The sequence below is a fragment of the Lepisosteus oculatus genome, chromosome 21, assembly GCF_040954835.1.
Source record: "Lepisosteus oculatus isolate fLepOcu1 chromosome 21, fLepOcu1.hap2, whole genome shotgun sequence".
In the NCBI taxonomy this organism is placed as follows: domain Eukaryota; kingdom Metazoa; phylum Chordata; class Actinopteri; order Semionotiformes; family Lepisosteidae; genus Lepisosteus; species Lepisosteus oculatus.
Genome location: NC_090716.1, coordinates 16,775,337 through 16,794,692, shown reverse-complemented (window position 1 = coordinate 16,794,692; position 19,356 = coordinate 16,775,337). Strand labels below are relative to the sequence as shown.

At 43.1% G+C, this 19,356-nt stretch overlaps 1 protein-coding gene across 14 annotated transcripts in view; it reads left to right on the top strand.

Annotated features, from left to right (window-relative positions):
• The window catches only part of brsk2b (BR serine/threonine kinase 2b), a 282,427-nt gene that overhangs the window by 222,030 nt on the left and 41,041 nt on the right, over positions 1-19,356 (top strand). For 6 of the 14 annotated variants that reach the window (XM_069181592.1, XM_069181593.1, XM_015338168.2 and 3 more), the window contains 6 exons: positions 3,413-3,577; positions 4,738-4,835; positions 5,618-5,768; positions 7,871-7,936; positions 15,134-15,194; positions 16,993-17,644. In XM_069181592.1, coding sequence (XP_069037693.1) covers positions 3,413-3,577; positions 4,738-4,835; positions 5,618-5,768; positions 7,871-7,936; positions 15,134-15,194; positions 16,993-17,644 — 1,193 coding nt within the window. The remainder of the gene's footprint in view (positions 1-3,412; positions 3,578-4,737; positions 4,836-5,617; positions 5,769-7,870; positions 7,937-15,133; positions 15,195-16,992; positions 17,645-19,356) is intronic. The other 8 variants (XM_015338173.2, XM_069181591.1, XM_015338169.2 and 5 more) reach the window with 3 other exon arrangements.

Genomic DNA, 19,356 nt, shown 5'->3' with positions numbered 1-19,356 from the left:
GCTCACTGCCTTCCTGTGCCTCCTCTTTCTGCGAGTTCTGCTGGAGCCTCTCTGGGGAGAGGGCTCACCCAGAAGCAGCTCTCCTTCACACCAGATGGCTCGCCCACACGATCTCTGGGATACAGACTAGAATAAGGTGTTCAAGCAAGAAATACGGATTTACAACTTCAATTGCTCCTTGCTGTGACCTACTAGATCACAGTGCTCTGTACTCTAAACTGCTAGAATGCGCCAACCTATAGGAAACGATATATCACAGCTTCCTGCATTGTTCCCCTACTCCTTCAGTAGCTGGGAAATAGGATACAGAATCTGTCACCTGCAACACCATGTGCTGTCTTTCATTGAGTGATGCAGTTTTGTGGTCACCAGTTCAAAACTGCTCCAGCTAAGCTCCCAGCACTGGGTGGGACCCGCTTGACTTTGCCACGGTCAGGCACCTTATGAACTCGGTGCAGATGCCATCAGGAAGTCACCCAGTAGGTTTAAGGGAATCATAGTTCCTATAACTAATGGAATATCTGTGAGCTTTTATAGCAGTTTCTGTGCCTGAGTGCCCACAGGTGATGTTAACATGTGCGCCCTTGCAGGCAGCCTAAACTAGCAGCTACTGCTTACTATGAAGAAGCGTGAAGACAGGGTGACATTTTTACTTGGCAAGGTCTGGACTTAATATTCACGTGCTCCTAACAGGGAAGGTAAAAGAACTAACAAGACCAATTTTCCCTCTCTAAGCCTATAGTGATGTGCTAGAAAGCAGAAGACCCAAGAGGTGAGAGCCTTGTATTCAGGGCTACAGCAGGCAGGAGGTGACTTGTTGTTTAAGTGTCTCTTGGCGGGCCGATGAAATGAGATGTGATTCTTCCCTAACCTTCTTGAAGTACTTTACATTTAGTGAACTTGCTAAAAGCTATTTTTATTTCCCATTGAGCAAATGTGTAATTTAGTGAAATACAAGACTTCAATGACAAGTACAGGAATATCCTTCCATGACAGGACAAATGCAAGCTGGGTTATTAGCTCAAGGGTTTACTCGAGATAATGATAGAATTTGGTCTTCCCTGTCTGTGGTGTAGGGAAGCATTGTATGCTGTAATATGCAAGACGTGCATAAATATAAAGCTCTAGAATGAGATTGCATTGTTTTTCTCTTTTAAAAGAAATGAAGGTTTTAGAAATGCATGAAGTGGCATAATTAGAGTGTGCACTAAATCTTTCTCTCAGCAGTGACTATTGGATTAGAGTAGAATTAATTTATTCCGTGACTGCTTATTCCACAAGTGACAGAAGAAATCTACTTTATTTAATAAAAACGCCAGGCACAAAAAAATTGAGGAAACCCCAAGGAATTGAACGTGTCCAGTATGACTCAGATCTGTGTGGATTCATTAGATGTGATGGTGGCTTACATTTATTTTAATTTATAACACTAAATTAAAGGATTTAGACATCGACAGTGTCATCGGGGGTCAGTCCTCATTTGAATAGCTGTTAAACAGGCTAAACAGAACTTAACACTGAACATGAAGAGGAAAGCAGCGTAAAAACAAATCATCTCGGTTTCATCTCGGTGTGTTCCATTGCAAAGGGTTGATTTCTTTTCCCGCACTCCAGCTAATTTTCCGAACCTTTGCATAAGCAGAATAAAACTTGTCTTGTGAATTTCCATGGGTAGAATAACAAAGCCGTACACAGAGAATCATCTTTACACCATTCCTCCAGTCTACCACATTGCATTTTAACTCTCAGGGTTTAGTATGGAAGTATTACGTTTGTGTTGGTGCACATTACTTCTCCAAGCTGTCCATTTGAAGCCAACAAAATTGCCAAGACATAGAAATGTCATTCAGACAAGCGTTTGAAATCCTCAGTGTCCTTCATTTGTGATTTATGTTATCTTTAGACTCTGCCCTGCTCCAGGATTGGCCAAGATGGAAGTGGGTGTCCAAATTCCTGTACTGCGATTGGCAGGGGATTGTGACATGTAACTGTACTTGTGGTTATGAAAATGTCTTGTGGTTATGAATTGTGTCCTCATTTTCTATACTTTAATCAAGTCTGGAATGCTCAAAATGAACACATTTGTAGGTGAAAGAATTTAAATGTCACCAGAAACTGCAACGCATAATCAAAAACCTGAAGTATGTTGATTCTATTTTGTAAGTATTCAATCCCCCACCTTGAGATTGAGTTTAGCTATGAGTCATTTTGGACAAATGACTACCACCATTGCTCATTGGTATAGTAGAATTTCACCAGTTCCAAAAGTATTTATGTTTTTTTAAGATTTATGTATATATCTATTTTTTATAAATAAATTGTAGAGGATGCAAGAACTCAATATGCATTTCAGCAAAGATGTGAGATTAGTTTTGATTTGTTAAGAAAAAAAGCCATTTTGAGTGACACAGTGGTGCACTGGTTAGCATTGCTGCCTCACAGCACTGGGGCCCTGGATTCAGTTCTGGACCTGGGATGCTGTCTGTGTGGAGTCTGGACATTCTCTGAGTGTTTGCATGGGTTTCCTCTGAGTGCTCGGCCTTCAGAGACATAGACTCCATAGTGCATTATGCCCGTAAGCCTTGGTCCTGTTGCTTTCCGGGAAAGAGCTCTGTCTCCCTCACTGGAAGAAGCGTCTAGGAATGGGATGGAAAAAGCCATCGACGCACAAAGTGTATTCCCACTGCTGCTCTGAATTGATTGGTTTGTAGAAGGTTTTGTAGTCTGAGTAGAGCTCTGGCCACACTCTGATGCTGCTATGAATGGATGTCCTTCAGAAGCAGTCGCTGCATATTCAATAGAAAATAGGCTTTCCCCATAGAGGCTTCAGTGTGCTGTTCACTGTCAGACTCATTCAGTGTGCTCCAGATTTAATTGCTTTAGAGAAAATGAAAACATGGAAGTTGCTTTTCTTTTTCCTTCTTAAAAGAAGAATTTATTTTGTTGCTGAATTAAAAATGTTACTTTAAATTGGTTTAAGGGCATGTGAGTTGAGAAATTGACTGAACAAAAATGTTTAGTCAGGTGAAACATTTGTATATTCTTGATTTCCACTGTACGTTGTGAACACAAGTGCTAGTTTTATTGATTCTGCAGATCGCCTAAAAAGAGAGAGATCTTGCAGAAGATCTGAAGTATCTGAATCCTTAATGAATGGTGTTAGTGAAGAGTTAAAACTCAAACAGAAACCATACAAACTATTGCACAATGGTTATTTCTGATCAGGGTATCCCCGTCCCTCAGTTATTCCCGAAAATGTCACTTTCAGCAGGCGTCTCTCTCTCTCCAAAGACTCCAAAGAGAAAATGTAGAATGGTCCCAGGTGTTCAGAAGTATTAAATGAAAGCTTTTGGTGGAGCTTTTGCCCAGGGTAGCTGGCTCTGTACCTGGCATTGCTGTTTGTTCCTATCAGAGGAGGCAAGAATGAGCCAGAGCCGGAGCAGCCCATTCCCCGCAAGGTGGCCATCCGCTCTCTGCCCTCGGCCGACGACATCGACCCAGACGTGCTGGAGAGCATGCACTCGCTGGGCTGCTTTCGCGACAAGAACAAGCTGATGAAGGACCTGCTGTCTGAAGAGTGAGTGTGTGTCCCGGCTGGGCTAGTGGGAGGAGGGGGAGACAGTGCAAAGCGAGTGCCAGGCTTGAGGTCTGTGGGAGTTCACTGCTGACGTAAGTTGCTTCATACTTTATGTACAGCTGAATCCCAGAATGCCGTCAGATCTCTGCGTCTCTGGACTTGTGTCACTTTCATTTGGTGATATGTTTAGCAATTAAACCCTAAGGATGGAGTTAAGGTTCTGGTTTTAAATATTAAAAACATCTTCAGCTATTACAGTTTCACGTGTTAACTTGTTGGGGAACAAATATTTTAGCAAGACTCAGAATGAGAACATTACACTCCTGCTTTCCTGGGGTATTCTTGATTTCATCCAAAATCCAAAGTCCATTATTCTGGAGGGTTTACGGCATAATCAACTAATTCATAACTTCCAAGGATAGTTGTTCAAGAAGCTGTTTTCCAGTCCATTTCTGTCTTGATGCCTGCTGGAGAGACATGAGCGTGTGGCACCACTGCCGTGCTTGCTGTGAGTAAACGGACACAGCTTGCAGAGAGCGGAAGGGCTCTGTGCTCTTGTGTTTTCAGCCCCTTCAGTCAGTTTCCACTGACTAGCGCTGTGGAGCTGCCTGAGGATTCCATAGCAGACACGGTCGAGCAGAGGAGCCCATTCATCATCTCAAAAATAGTGCAATTACCATCAGCAAGCTTATCTGTGGCGCTCGTTACTGTACTTGATTAATGGGCTGTAGTTTTTTCCTTAAAGCGCCTGAACTTGGGGAAAGCATCTTCTGCTGTGTTCTTGCCTCGCTTGGAGCATTAAGCACAGTTAGGCTAGGGGAATCTCTTTTTTTATGCTTTTTTCAGCTGATGATGCAGATTTGCTTGCACTGTTTCAAATCACACTTTTTCTAATCACTTTCTGCTCCACAGCAGGATGCCACACCGAGGAGCTGCTGTTTTTCAGGCTTCATCATAAGTGATGGTGATTGATGCTTTGAAAGGAGGCAGTTCATTTCTTTTTTATACACTAGTTCTTAGACAATGGAAACATGGAGAACCTAGGCTTGAAGGGTCTGGCTGTAGGTTGTAGATGTCTGTCAGGGGTTGTAGATGTTCTTGGGAGAACAGCCCTGTGCTTTCCTTTTGCTGATGGCGATCTTCTTGCGTCTTCGTTTCAGAGACAACCAGGAGAAAATGATCTATTTCCTTCTCCTCGACCGGAAGGAAAGGTACCCGAGTCATGAGGACGAGAACCTTCCACCTCGCAATGAAATAGGTAAGAGAAAGGCAGCCCTGGCATTAACTTCACAGCACAATTTTACAGCACGTTACAAACTCAGGTGGCCACAGGGCACTGTAAGCAGGTATACCACTGAAGAGTCCAGCACAGTTTGAGCAATCATGTTTTTAATTGAAGTGGGTTCAAATACATCTGCAGTCTTTTCTTAACTGTCTTGAGTCTACATCGACCATATGCCTCTAAAACTCTCCTTCTGTAAGTATTAAAATAATTGCATTGAGGTCAGTGCAGGAAGCACCGTAAAACACCCACCCTGGTGATGAGCCATAGCCTTTTCTGCACCAGCAGCTCCAGTGCATAGCAAATCAGTCTGAGAGGCGTGAAATTCACTTCACTGATTAAATTAAGGGATACATTTTGGTAGGCCAAATAGAGCAAGTGGAAGAGGAATTAAGCCAAGACACAGGTTAATGCCCCAGCTGTTGCATATCTATCTCCTGGATCTTTAATTACAGTGAGCACCTCAAGGTCTTAGCCGGAGACTAGCACCTGCTATAGAACAGCTTTTCCCGTCACCATGCTGGGGCAGTGCTTTGGTTATTCTGGTCTGGAGTAAAGAGTGTCACCTACTGGTCTACCAGCAGCACATGCAGCAGTAGCCTGGCTTTCCTCGGCAGTCTCCCTTCACAGCTCTGACCAGCGCCAGCTTCGCTTAGCCACCAGTGTAGACGGTGGTGAGAAAGGACCGGTCACTCCCAGTGCCCACGCCAGCGCGTCCCCCTCTCACAAGCCTGTGGTCTCTCCCGCTGTCCGTGCAGACCCCCCGAGGAAGCGCGTGGACTCACCCATGTTGAACAGACACGGCAAGCGAAGGCCGGAGCGCAAGTCCATGGAGGTGCTGAGCGTCACCGATGGTGGGTCCCCTGTGCCGGCACGGCGGGCCATTGAGATGGCACAACACGGGCAAAGGTATGGCCCCCCCGCCCACCACCACCACCGCCCCCCCTCCTTCAGGGGCGTCTTGCATGAGAGCACAAAGCACAGGGCCCGCCTCCCCAGCTCGGTGGCAGAGCAGAGCACCAGCTGACGCCTCCCCTGGCGAGCACACCAGCCAGAGGAAGGCGGGGCTCCCTGGAACAGCCTGCACTCACCATAAAACTGATTTATGCTCAGAATCAGGAGACCACGGAGGGCTGATTTAAGGTCTGCTTTGATTTTAATTCCCTAACACATGCCCTCTGCCTCTATCAGCAGCCCAGATTAAAGCACAGTGCCAGGGAAGCCAAGTATTTTTTATAGGATCATACTAAACCTGGACTGCAGTGCACTGCCAGCAGGGGGTTTGACACTCTTTCTGCATTTACCACAGTAGGCAGAATTACTGAATTTTAATTTCACTGTAATGCTTATTTCTTCCAGCCCAGACAACTCTTAACATTTATATGGAGGAAGGATTGAGAAAACAAGTCCTCTCTAAGTTACCTAAAACATATAAAAACAATCCTTAATGTGGTGGAGGAAACTAATATACCTGCCTGCTCTCCTGTTCGGCGTCAGGCTGTGATCAAGGACTGTTCTGTACTAACTGGGTTTGTACACGCAAATGTTCCCACAACAGTGATACATTTTTATAACCTGATCAAGAAGGTTGTTTTAATCTAAAAGGCTTCAGTTTCACTACCACAAAATGATGTAGATAGAACGAATGTATTTTTGTGTTTTTACTTTGAGGAAAGTTGTTTTTGGTATCACTGTAAAATTACGTACAGTAGTTCAATGGCAAAATCAGCTCTGTGCTGCATTTGACCCACTTCCTAGTTGAGGTTATTTTAAGATCCCATGAGCGAAGCAACCCAATTTTCACATCTGTCAGGGACAGACAAGCTCCCTGCATCGCACTGCTGATTCTTCAGCCGCACCTCAAACCCACGAACAGAAATACTGGTGTCCCCCTCCAGTCTGGCCCACAGGAGCTGTAGTGAGATTCCCATAAATGAAAACCCAGTTTTCTCACTCAATTTCCTAAGGTCAGGGACTGGGTTGTCATCGGCCCGCTGGAATATTATTCTTAAGCATTTACCATGTTTTTTGTCATATGTGGGCTCTGATAACAGTATAAAGTTCTACGTTTTCAGTGATGTTAAAATGGCCTGATATTACAACATAATTTATTGGAGTGAAAACAGAGTGACAGCAGATGAACCCAGGACATAACTCATGCTGGAAACAAGTTGTGTGCCTGACAGACCAATTTAGTCTGTTTATGTTTCCCTACAGTTCATATTTTCAAACTATTTATCTGTTTTCTCACACCAGTGTGGATTCCTTTTTTCTGGAAATTGGGACAGACAGGGTTAAAGTTTTTTTTCTGTCATGGGATTGTCACACAGCTGCCCTTTGATAGGTGACTGGTCCATTTCTAAAGTTTTAATTCATCGCAAATGAATGGAGACTCAGCACATCATTGTGAAGGGGTTCCCAGTTAAAACCCACATTGTGTCCCCTCAGATTGTCAGGGCTGTCATATGTCAAATGAAGAATATGTGTTGTGTTCTTGGAAACTATTTGTGAGAGGAAATGCTGAAACACCAGAGCTTGCAGATTTGTGGCAAATTTGTAATCGTCAAAGCTTTATTTACATTTAATGTAAGCTTTATTTACAAGACTTGAGATACTCAGATGAAATCCTGAGATGGATCTGACTGCATCGGGAGCTCTGAACTACAAGCCATGGCAGCCAGTGACCTTAAATCAGTGCCCTTAACTTTTCGTAATAATTAAAGTATATAATAATCAGTCTGATTTGTAAAATACTGTAGGCAAAACACCTATCAAAGACAACAGTCTAGAAGGTTGGGAGTTGTATGTTAAGTAATCTCAAATAGGAAGGCCAGGGAGATCTGAAGTAAACGTGTGCAGCCCCTAGGAGACTGAGCTGAGCTGCTGATACGAGGTGAGGCCAGTTCCACAGCTCCAGGAAGAGAGGGGAGCGTGATCTTACAGTAGCGGAATCACTGGACCAGCACAGCTAGTAACTGACTCTCTCTGTTCACTTTGTTTTCCCGCTGTAGTAAGGCCGTGTTCAGTAAAAGCTTGGATATCTCTGATGCCAATCCCAAATTCAACAAAGAAGAAAGGTATTCACTGTTTATGTCCTCTCCCTTACAACTCTTAGATTAAAGATGCAGCGTGGCTTTTCTGAACATTTTTTATTCTTAAACCTTTTATTCTCGTCTTAGAAAAATAATGTTTGGATATCCCTTTTTATTTCTTGTTTATTTCTTCCCAGGAGAAATGCTCTGGTACAAAATTTAATGTTACCCACTGTAGGTGAAAGAAATGAGCGAATAGCACTGCAGGCTACTGTGTCCCACAGATTCGAGTGATCTAGGACACTGCTAGATAACCCTGGTGCTGGTGAGATCACCCTTAAAGAACAGCCGTTTTGATCCATTTAGGTAAATAATTGGTTCGGTTAAGTCAGGTATGGACAAATTATAGGATATTTTACTGGTATTTTAATTTTAGATGTCTGAACTACCATCTGCTTAATTTCTCAAAATGAAGTTGTTCCAGGTCATTTCAGATTGCTGACTGGGTGACGTATGAATCAGGCTGGACCTGTAAGACCCAGCACTGATCTAAGAAGTGTCACACATTTCAGCTTCTGTCTTCAGACAACAGAAGACAAGAACTTCCTTATTTCCACTGTGGACAGAATGACGACTTCAGCTTAACGGGATTTGCCTTCTACGAAAAATGACATTACAGTAGCATTGACATTGACACTGAAGATGTGTAACCGAGCTATCTTGACTAAAAGAGACTTTTAAATTACTGTGGAGCTCGCCAATAAAACTTCAAATAAGCTTTCCTTATCACTTTAGTTGTTGGCATAAAAAGAGTACTCTTGACTGTGAACATTTAACATATCATATTTAAATTTCATTTCAGTTAATTTAATTTAAAAATGTACTCAAGCCAGGTCAGGAGTAACTACCCCAGGCCAGAGTCAGATTTCTACAGTACAGTAATGTTAAGCAGAAGCAGTTCTGAGCTCAGTCTCTCCTTTTTTCCAACACTGAGCCCAGTTTTTCACCCCTTGTAAATCACATAATTAGATTTCCATCTATTCTGGCATGAAGTCCACCACGAGCACTGAACTTATCAAACACTCAGTGCAGCACAGTGGTGAGTATTGTTGCCTAGCAGTGTTGGAGCCCAGGTTCAGTTCCTGAACTGGGGTGTTATCTGTGTGGAGCTTGTATACAGTAGGTATGTCTGTGTGTGCTTTGATGGACTAGTGTCTTGTCCAGGGTGTATCCTGCCCTGCACCCATTGCTTGCTGGGATAGGCTCCAGTTCCCCTGAAGCCCTGAATGAAAAACACACTGGTGGCTATTTGAGATCTGGTCACTGCAACAAAATCAATTGCCGATTCTAAATTTATAAAAATAAAGAAGTCAGAGCTCTTTGTCTGAGGCCACTCACTTTAAACACCATAAATATAAACCTCCTATGGAAGTAATTATTAGAATGTTTTTCTTCTATAGTTTTTTCTTCAGAATCACAGGCTTATAGTTTTTAATCTATAACCTATACATAAATTAAATATGTAGATTAATATATAGACCTTTTTGTCAGCGCTCTCTCTCATATTTTTAAGATTTTTGTACTTAAACAAAGTGGAATTCAGACTTGGAGGCCTTTCTATCCCTCTGGTATGTCTAATTAATTTCACACAAAATAAATCCAGATTATGACCATCACTGAGCTGAAAAATAAAACAAAAAATAAAAATTAAGGTACATTTTACTTTATTTATTTTAGTGTTTCTTCACAGCTTCAGGCTTTTGCTCAGTTGTTGTTTTGTTGTTACTTTGCCTTCAGTACTCGCTGCTGTTACAGCAGGAAATGTAAAAAAAGCAAGGTATGATTTTGTGAGAGCACACAGGAAAGCAAATCACATGTCTCTCCATTTAAATCTCCATTTAAGGATGAGCATTGACAGTGTCAATTGTTAAATTAAATTGTAAGAGCATTGTTGAATTAAATATTGTACTAGAGCTTTCTCCTTGATGTTTTCGTGAACAAATCTCTACTGTATTTAGAATAGTGGTTCCCAACCATGATCCCAGTGGGCCAGTGTCTCCTCTTGGTTTTGATCCAGCTGAGTTCTTCAATCACATTTTAAGTGGTTTCAGTTTTCTATTTGGGGCATGTTTGTATATTTGCTTCCAGGTTGTAAAACATCAAATTAGCTTTGAAATCGGTATAAACTCTGGACATCAGAACTGTCCTCAAATATGCTGCCTGAAATGTAAAACCAATTGCATCTCTGCAGTAGGTGTGTCTGATGCAGAGACACTCCTAGTGTGGGCATGTCTGCTGTAGTGTCACTCCCATTGTAGGCGTGTCTGATATAGTGCCACTCCCATTGTGGGCGTGTCTGATATAATGCCCCTCCCATTGTGGGCTTGGCTGATATAGTGCCGCTCCTGTTGTGGGCGTGTCTGATATAGTGCCACTCCCATTGTGGGCACTGTGTCCATCAACAACTGATCAACTAGTAAGAGCTGTTCAATCAAAACTACCAGCAAATAAGTTAATGTGAGGTCATGTAAAGTTCTGTATACGAAGATTGCTGGAAACCGTAACCTGAAAGTAGGGTATATTTACAGTAACACCAAGGACTGACAAAAGAAACAACATAGATTAAAAAATCTAAAGCAAGCAGATCAATTAAGTCATCAATTAGCACTGGAGAGTTAGAGCTCAGCTGTGATGAAATCCACTAGACACCATGTTGCCCAAGGCTCAGGGTTAGAAATAAATGATAAAATAATGATTGTTTCAGTTTTGGGTATAACCTTTTCCAAAGTTGTCTGAAAAGCACTACTGCATCTTTACTTAGTGACCCTACAGTGCACAAATAGTGTCTGATGGCTGAGGTGTGTTTTTATTTTTCTCTTTCTCCCCTCCGGAGTGGTTTATTTTCTTGTCTTGTATTTTCGACTGCTTCCAGTTTGCTTTGATTGATGGATCTTGGTCTGTTCTGTATCCCTGCCCTTCGTCCGGGTTTGCTTTGCTGCTGTAGGACATGCACATGTTGTGTTGGTGAATGCCTGTGGGGTTTCCAGGGTCCTTTCTTTCAGAAGTAGCCCCTGTCCTCCCTGGGCTCTGTGCTGTCTCTCCTCTGCACTTTCCACAAATCAAAGCCCCCCAACCCCCTCTCCCCTCTTCTCAACGTCCCAGCCTTTCCGGGAGAGACGGGGCCACGCAGGTGTGCTTTGTGGGCTGGTTGGAATTCGCAGCTATAGTATTTTTGAGAGAAAGTACATACAAAAATGTCTTTGTTTGTAGTGCAGGACTTTTCTTTTGTGGTTAAAGATTTGCAGCGCCTTTCTTAAGATGATGAATAATCTCTTTCCCCAACAGCAGACTCTTCTTTGCATTTTAAAGCGTGTCCATTCTAAGCCATTGTAACATCAACAAGCTCTTGAGTGATTTCAAATGGTTCAGAAACATAGAGAGGTGCAGTGGCCAGCATGGCAGCTGTGCAGCACTGGGGTCCTGGACCCCATTCCCGACCTGGGGTGCTGTCTGTGTGGAGTTTGTATGTTCTCCCCCAGTTTCCTCCCCCAGTCCAAAGACAGACTGGTGGGTTAATTGTCTTCTGGGAACACTGGCCCTGGTGTGAGTGTGTGAGCCGTTTTCCCTCTGAAGATGAAAATGAAGAAAATTAAGCATAAGAAGAACGATTTTTACAAGGGCTTACCAGTTCTACACAGAGACTCATGTACAGCTTAAGCTAAACAACCTCACTGAACTGTAAGGGACCATTGCATTCTGAGGCCAGATCACCTTTGAGAACGGACGTCTCATTGTAGTTGCTTTTCCATTTGTGAACTGCAGGTTTTGCTTACTGAAACAGAGTACAACAGTTACTGAAAGTTTCATCATTGCAGAAAATTTCTTTTGCACAAGTTACAAGCATTTTATGCTGCGATAGGGGAAACATAAAAGATTAAGGGAAAAAAATCATTTAAAGCTCATAGATGCTGCCCTATGCATTTTAAAATCACTGTATGACCTGCTGGAGGGCAGAAACAGTACAGTGCAGAAATCAAAGGAACGTTAATGTGCTGCTTTCATTGTCCAATAATGAATGGCACAAAGTGAGATAGAAACCTCTCTCGACTCAGACTCTGGTATCACATACTGTAATCTCTCCACGTTCCTCTTTGTTTCTGCACTATTTCCTTTATCTCATTTGACAAATCCATAAGTGAGAAGCACCCAGTTTCAAAGCTTCCTCGCCACTGAGCCTTGTAAGTGTGCAGAGTAATTAATTTAATTATGATTTACTGTTCCATTTTCTTTTAACAAAAACAAGTGCAGTTATGGGCAATTAAACCTGAAAACCTTATTATGGACGTCAAGTGCCTGTGTGCTACATGCATAAAAGAAAAGACTGATATTTTTAATGAGATCAGCATCTTGGACAGGAGGATATCAATCTGGAAAAGTTGTTTAACCTCATCAAAGTTTTACAGTCCAAAGTGCAAAAGATATCCAAAAGTCTACAGTGCATTTTTTTAAAAAATAGGTAGTGCACTCACCTCACACTGGGATGAATGTGTCTGATTCGACGTGCCCTAAAACAAACAAAAATGACACATTTTCCTCCAAAGATGAGCCTCCCTAGAGAAATGTATACTAATCAAAAGACCACTTGGGGGAGCCGACCATGCGAATAGAAACTCCAGCACTCCTCAACAACAAATGTAAATCAAGCACAAAGGCGTGTGTGGCGCTGTGAGGTGAGGCGAACAAGGTTAGGGAGGAAGTGGATTTGAAGGATGCAACACGCAGAGAGAGTTAACAGACCTCAAGACTCCCTTCCGGTGTCCCTGGGAGACCCACCTTCTTTGCTCAGGACCTCGTTTTCTCCACTGTGTGTTCTCTGGCCCAGGTTTTAATGGCTTCACTGGGATCTTGGTTGTGCTGATTTGACACATCTTGGCATTATAACTTCTGCGATTCAAAGAATAGGACTGCAAAACAAGTGGAAAATACAGACGTGATTCACAGAAGGGTGGTTGAGAAAAAAACTTTTAAAAGCTTGTGTACTCACAAAGTATAGCTCAAGAAATCCCAGACAGACACTTCCACACCACTCCATTTACAGGTCGGAAGTATGAAACTGTGCTGGATGAAGACTATTCTCCGGATAGATTCCTTCGACCGACATTTTGTTGACTGACTTATTTCAATTTACAGACACCTTTTAAATCACACATTTATATATTGATGGTCAGCCCTTCTTAATTCAAAGCAAAGTTGTTTTTAATTAACTAATGTGAATCCATTTAGTTGGACACAAGAGTTTGTCATCAAATAAAAGATACAGTAGGCTACTTAGAATGCTCTCTCCTATCGCCAGAGTGGGTACCCTTGAAAATAATACTGTGTGAAGTCCTCACTGCGTTGATCTGCTCTACAAGACCAGCCAAAGGATATTTGTAGCACTTGAGTCATTATTCATGTTTTTAAATGAGCTATTAACTTCACTGAACAAATATACCCATCCCCAGATCTGCAGCAGGTCACCACTTAAGGAATGTAGGAAAAGATACAATTGAGGAGATTCAAATAGGAAATCTGGCCTGTTTAACTCACATGGCTGCCAGTGCCTGCTATGGAAGAAGCCTGGGTATGAGGTTCGACAACATGGCCAGCTCGCTTGTTTCAGACGGTGTGAAATCTAGAAACAGCAACAGGAATGTGGCAAGGATTTCCACTGTGTCACTACTCATATCTTGCATTCGTGAATGATTTCCCCCAGTCCTTATTTGAGAACACAAATCACAAGCAACAAAGCACCTTGACTCATCGTCTAGGGTTCCCAGAATCCTACAGGGCTGGAGGGGGTGTGGCGCGGTGTAATGGAGTGAGAACCATGCAAAGGGAGGTTTAAATTAAGGCTGAACCTGGGATGATGATAATGTTCAATAAATGTGTTAATGCGGATTTTAAACAATGCTGGATTTTCACCGAGAGCCCTGAACAAGCCAAATACAAACCTGTATGTCACATGAAAGTAAAAATAAGGGATTAGGAATTTTGAAAACTCCTCCATTGTTGTGAGACAACCCTAATTTAATCAAGTTGCAGAGTGTTCCAGGAGTGATCTATGGAGGCTGACACTGTAGCATTGCGACACTGTAACATTTTCTTTTTCGCTCTGGAACAGTGGAGGTTTGGTTTTCCTTCTGCAAAATACAGTAAGTGTAAAATTTGGAAAATACTTTACGAAGGAGGTGCTCCATAGTATCATAGACTTACTACCTTGTCTACAAGCAGTATTGAGTGGTCATTTTACACTAGGTACAGAACATGAGGAAGATTGAGTGACTAATATTTAGTTCTGCAATGAAAAGATGTCCAGCATGAAAGTTTAAAGTCTGATTCGAACCAGAGATCCTCTGTCTTGGCCAGCCTGGCAGTTCCCTTTGTATTTGGATTTAAAGCTTGTGGTCCCGAGCATGGAATCCTTTCTTGTCTGTTCACTGACAGAAGTATTAAAAGCCAAAACTGCAGAAAGGCGAAATAAAAGACAGGACTCAGGATAAAATGCAGTCATTTTTCTTCTGAGGGTAAAGGGAAGGTTAAGATTAAAGATCAACACATAGCCTTAAGAGGATTCTATGTCTGGAGGACTTGGTGATCAGATAAATATACAGTAAAAGACACAGTGAAAGCATCTTGATGTGAAGGAGAGACTCTGATTGAGGGTTTGCACGCTGTTATATACTGTATATGACGTGTTTTGTTACATTTTAGATAAAGAGTGATTGCACAGATCCATTAGTGCCTCAAGCTGAACAATATTAATTTGGATTCTAATTTTAAGATTAAGAAGGATAAATAATTACCGCATCTTGTCAAACATACTGAATGCACATTCCCATTTGAGTTAAAACTACAGCCCTTTCATAGTAGAGTCATCCTTCAGCCAAGTTCTTTACTGCTTCAGTGTGAAACGACTCTGAAGACTGTAGCCCTGTTTTCTGAACTGCTCAAAGAGAAAGATAAGAAATATTCCTTTGAAAAAATAACTTTCTGAGGGAACCTCTGAGTCGAGTTTAAAAGAGGTCCTCATGCCAGTGTAGGGAATGAAAGCATGGAGCAGCCCAGTTCCTAGATCATGCAGCCTCACTGAAGAATCTGCCTCCCCAGCTTGGGCCCTGAGTAGCTGTGTGAGAGCTGTTGGTTTGCGCCCTTTTTAACAGGCTGGATGGTGTCTCTTTTCCGAACTTGTCTCTCCTAAAGGTCGCGGTCCATCAGCGGGGCCTCTTCCGGACTCTCGACCAGCCCCCTCAGCAGTCCCCGGGTGAGTCTCCTCCCTGCTCCCATTGCACTGACGATGGCTTGACAAGTGAATATTGATCTGTATTCCTTTTTATGTCAATGTAATGCTGAGGCCCAGTTCAGTTTAGTTACAGAAGGATTTGTTCGATTAGTCAAGAGTCTGTACGCCAGGAGGTCAGTGAATGAATACAGTAAATACATCCCCAGGCCTGTTTGGAGCCGTGTTTATTTTCTGTTTAAACCACTAAAAGCTTCTTTCTCTTTACCTCCTGCTTGAGGCCTTCTGCTTTTCTGAGTCTTTCCACTTCATTACAGAACTCTTTGTATCCCTTTATTTTAAACACCCAGACTCACAAACATGTGATCATAAATCCTAGGAACTCAATAGACAGAACACTTTTCTGTCACCCTGTTTACACATGGCCTTTAAGAAATTTCAGCATGGCTTTATTCATTTTTTTAAAAGACTCAGAATCACAGAATGTCTTTAACTTAATTCAAAGCTAACCTAATCTCTTTTAGCTAGTTTGAGCTTGTCTTTAAAAATAGGATGCATCTTCATAGTACTAAAACATCTGAAAAGACTACTTAAGAGAGTATTTTCAAATTAGAAAAATGTTGTATGTAAATCTTCATACTTAATAAGAAACTGAATTAGGATCCTGTTTAATGCAGAGTATAATAATTCACAGGATCTCACATTCTCATGGCCTGAGTGGTACAGAAACCTGGTCAGATTGGAGTGTTTATTTTGTGAAAGGAACATCATGGCTTTCATTCCTGTAAATCCAGATTTGTTCATTTCACACACACCCAAAACTTTGTCCACAGCAGAATTGTCCAGTTCTGGCCCCCACTAGACACTGTCCAGCAAGACTTTCTAAATCTCCAGCTTCTTAAAAGCAAGGAAGGCTCTACTTGTCCAATTTAGCAAACAATGAGTTCAATTAGGTAATTAAGGGCTCAGGTGGAAAGAAAACACAGAAACCCTCTGGACCTCAAGGACTGGACTTGTGCTCCCCTGGTCTACAGTATTACTGGGTTTCTTGTTATCCTGTCAGTGGTCCTGTTTTTCCTTTCACAAAATGTGGCACAAATTGGCCTTCAGTAAAAGGTGTTGGAATAGACTAGCCCTGTCCCTCCATGCAACACGCTTGGATTGACGCGCAGATCAAAGGGGGATCAAAAAAGCATATAGCTCCCGCAGTAGACTTAGGAGGCGAAGTTCATCCAGTCAGGTTCAGCCTTTGCCCTTTGGGGAAGCAAGTCTGACAGTAAAAAGGGATACCGCAACGACACGCCTCACACGTGACTGGCAGATGCGCCTGGCTCGATTCGTCATCCACAGAGATCTGTTGTTCTTGCTTCTGCATTGCTTGCTTGGCTGGCAACGTTTGTTTACAAAACAAAAAGCAGAAAATGGCACTGTTGTTGTTTGCTTCCTGAATTGCTCATGCTGTTGTTTTACACTTTGTTTTGGTTGCGGGGTATGGATTTTGGTTTTCACTGTCTTGTTGCCTATTGACTTGTTGCTCAGTGGGCTAATCGCATGTTTTTCTTTTCTTTTCTTTCTGCACTCCCACTGTTCCTGGTTGGTGTTCCCATCTCGTGGATTGTCTTTTGTGTCTGTTTGTGTGTTTATGTTGTCGTTGTTGTTGTTGTTGTTGTTGTTGTTGTTGTTTTTTTTGGTTGTTGTTGTTTTGCCAAAAACCTTGTTGCTTTGGTTTGTGTCCCGTCTCGTTTGGCACGTGGCCCCGTATCGCTCTCTCTGCGTGGGTGCGTCTGGCCTGGTGCATGCTCTCTCTTCGCCCGCCTCGTAGCCCGTCAGGAGGTTTTTTATTCCCCCTCAGACGCCCGACCTTTCCTTATCCTCCCGTTCCAACCCCGCTTCTGGCTTAGACCCTGAATCTAGCCGGACGGCGGCCCGTGCCCCCAACTCGCTTCAACCAAAGACGGGTGTCCTGCAGCCCAATCCAAAGACCCAGACCCTGCCAGCGAAGACCAAACTGACCGAAAAGCCTCTACAGTCCACCAAATCCAACCCCCTCCCCGGCACCATTAGCCACCCCCCCCCTGCCACGTCAGAACCCTCCACGCCCTCCCAGCAGCACCCTCCTTGCACCCCCAGCCCCCAGGGGCGCCGCCCACCCCTTATGCCCCCGCCCCAGCTGCAGGTCACCCCGATGTCTCCGGTCAGGCTGCACCACCTTCACCACCCTGGTGCCGGTACTGACCCGAACACCAAATCTATCCCCATCATACAGGTGACCCCTCACCCCTCCCCTCGGGGGAGCCCACTCCCTACCCCCAAGGGAACGCCGGTGCATACGCCCAAGGAGAGCCCTGCCAGCACCCCAAACCCCACACCGCCCTCCAGCCCCTCTATCGGCGGCATGCCCTGGAGGACACGCCTCAACTCCATCAAGAACAGCTTCCTGGGGTCGCCACGCTTCCACCGCAGAAAACTGCAAGGTGAGAGCGCTGGAGGAGGGAGCTGAACTCGCGCCCACTCCCCTTGGGGAGACCTGACGGCGCGGTGGAGCTCCTGGTGTGGGTTATGGCTCTGCCCTCCTTCCCTTTCCACTGAAGGAAGAGTGGCACGGGCACGACGGAGCAAGCATGGCGTATGTAGTTGTGATCTTGAAAATAGATATACCTTGTTTTTGGTGACTCCTGGGCTTACAAGCTGTCCAGAAGCCCACATCCACTTTTTAAGTTTTGGACGAATAGTATGGGGCTCGGTTCAGACCACAGAAATCGTAGAGGTTGTCATTTGGACCTTGGTCACGCCTCAAGGCTAGCTGAAACAACACAGGTATTATGTCTAAACCGCCTACCAGCTGAAAGTCACAAGACCTGTACATGGAACCCTGTCCCAGTGGAACTCAGCACAGTGTCTTGCTGATCCTGACAAGTCTCTGCTTTAGGACACAATGATTTGGAGATCCTTCTATCACACACGCACCTTAAGGAAATTGAGCTCATTTTATCTTTAACCACAGTGTCAAAATGTGAATTGGCCAGTCCAAACTGCAATTACACACTCTGCTTTGTTTATGTCTTCGAGTATGGGGTATGGTATACTCTTGAACTGGGAGGTACCTTTTTCTACTCTTAGGGCATTCAAGCCCATCTGTCCTTGTGCTCACAGTTCACAGTCAGCTGCTAATGATACCCCAGGCCTGGTGGTAGCTTGTTCGCAATTAAGATTAACGTCAAACTCAAGGTTAAACCCTGCTCACTCTGCAGTAACCTGTTAGCGGCAGCACTGTGAAGTCTTCAAGAAATCTTGCAATGTGACAGCCACAGGTTGGGAAATAGTTTTCTGTAATTTCTAACTAAATACAGTACTGTATTATCTATCTTTATCAGAAAGACCCTTCCTTCTCCTTTGTCGTACTTGACAATTGTAGAATTTTTTCTTAATGAGAAAGTTCATTCCATTAAGGAGCAACATCTTGAATGTTTTACAGTTTTTTTCTCCGTTATTGTCTAGAAAGTTTTTTCAGCTTTTCTTTGGTTAGGAATTCTGCCCTCCAGCTGTGAAACTGAGGCAAAGGCCCAGCTAAGGTTGTGTGGATACAGATTTTATGACACTTTAGTGCAGTTGTTTAATTTGAAATTGAAAAAGATGGAGAACAAGACAAAAACATCCAACTGTACAAGCTTAGACCTCGATATGGCTCGTATAAAGTTGTCAAATGACACTGTGGCTAGATTGTATTTTTGACTTGCATTTTTTAATGTTTTTAATGTTCAAACACATCAGTTAATCCTTTTAATCCCTTTTGATTAAATATTATTCAAGAAATTCAAGGCGTGGATTAAATGGGGTACTGTGCTGAGAATTTTTTAATGTCGCCACTATTATTTATTAATTATTTAAAAAAAATTAAATAAAGGAATGGAAGGAATAACAATACTCAATATGCAATATGAGTCATGTAATTGAGGCCTTCTGGTGACCATGTAAAGCACACATTCTCCATGTATGAGGTTTGTAAAAATGTGGGCATTATTTTCTTATTTGATTTTGACATTTGAGCTACCTAAACAACATTCTCCGGCCTTCTGAAGACTCAGTTTCCTGATTCCTCCAGCTGGTATCTCTGACGTATTCCCAGTGGGCGTCCAATCCAGTTTGTCCACTGCTGCTGTTAGGCAGCTGGACTTCAGCCCCTCCC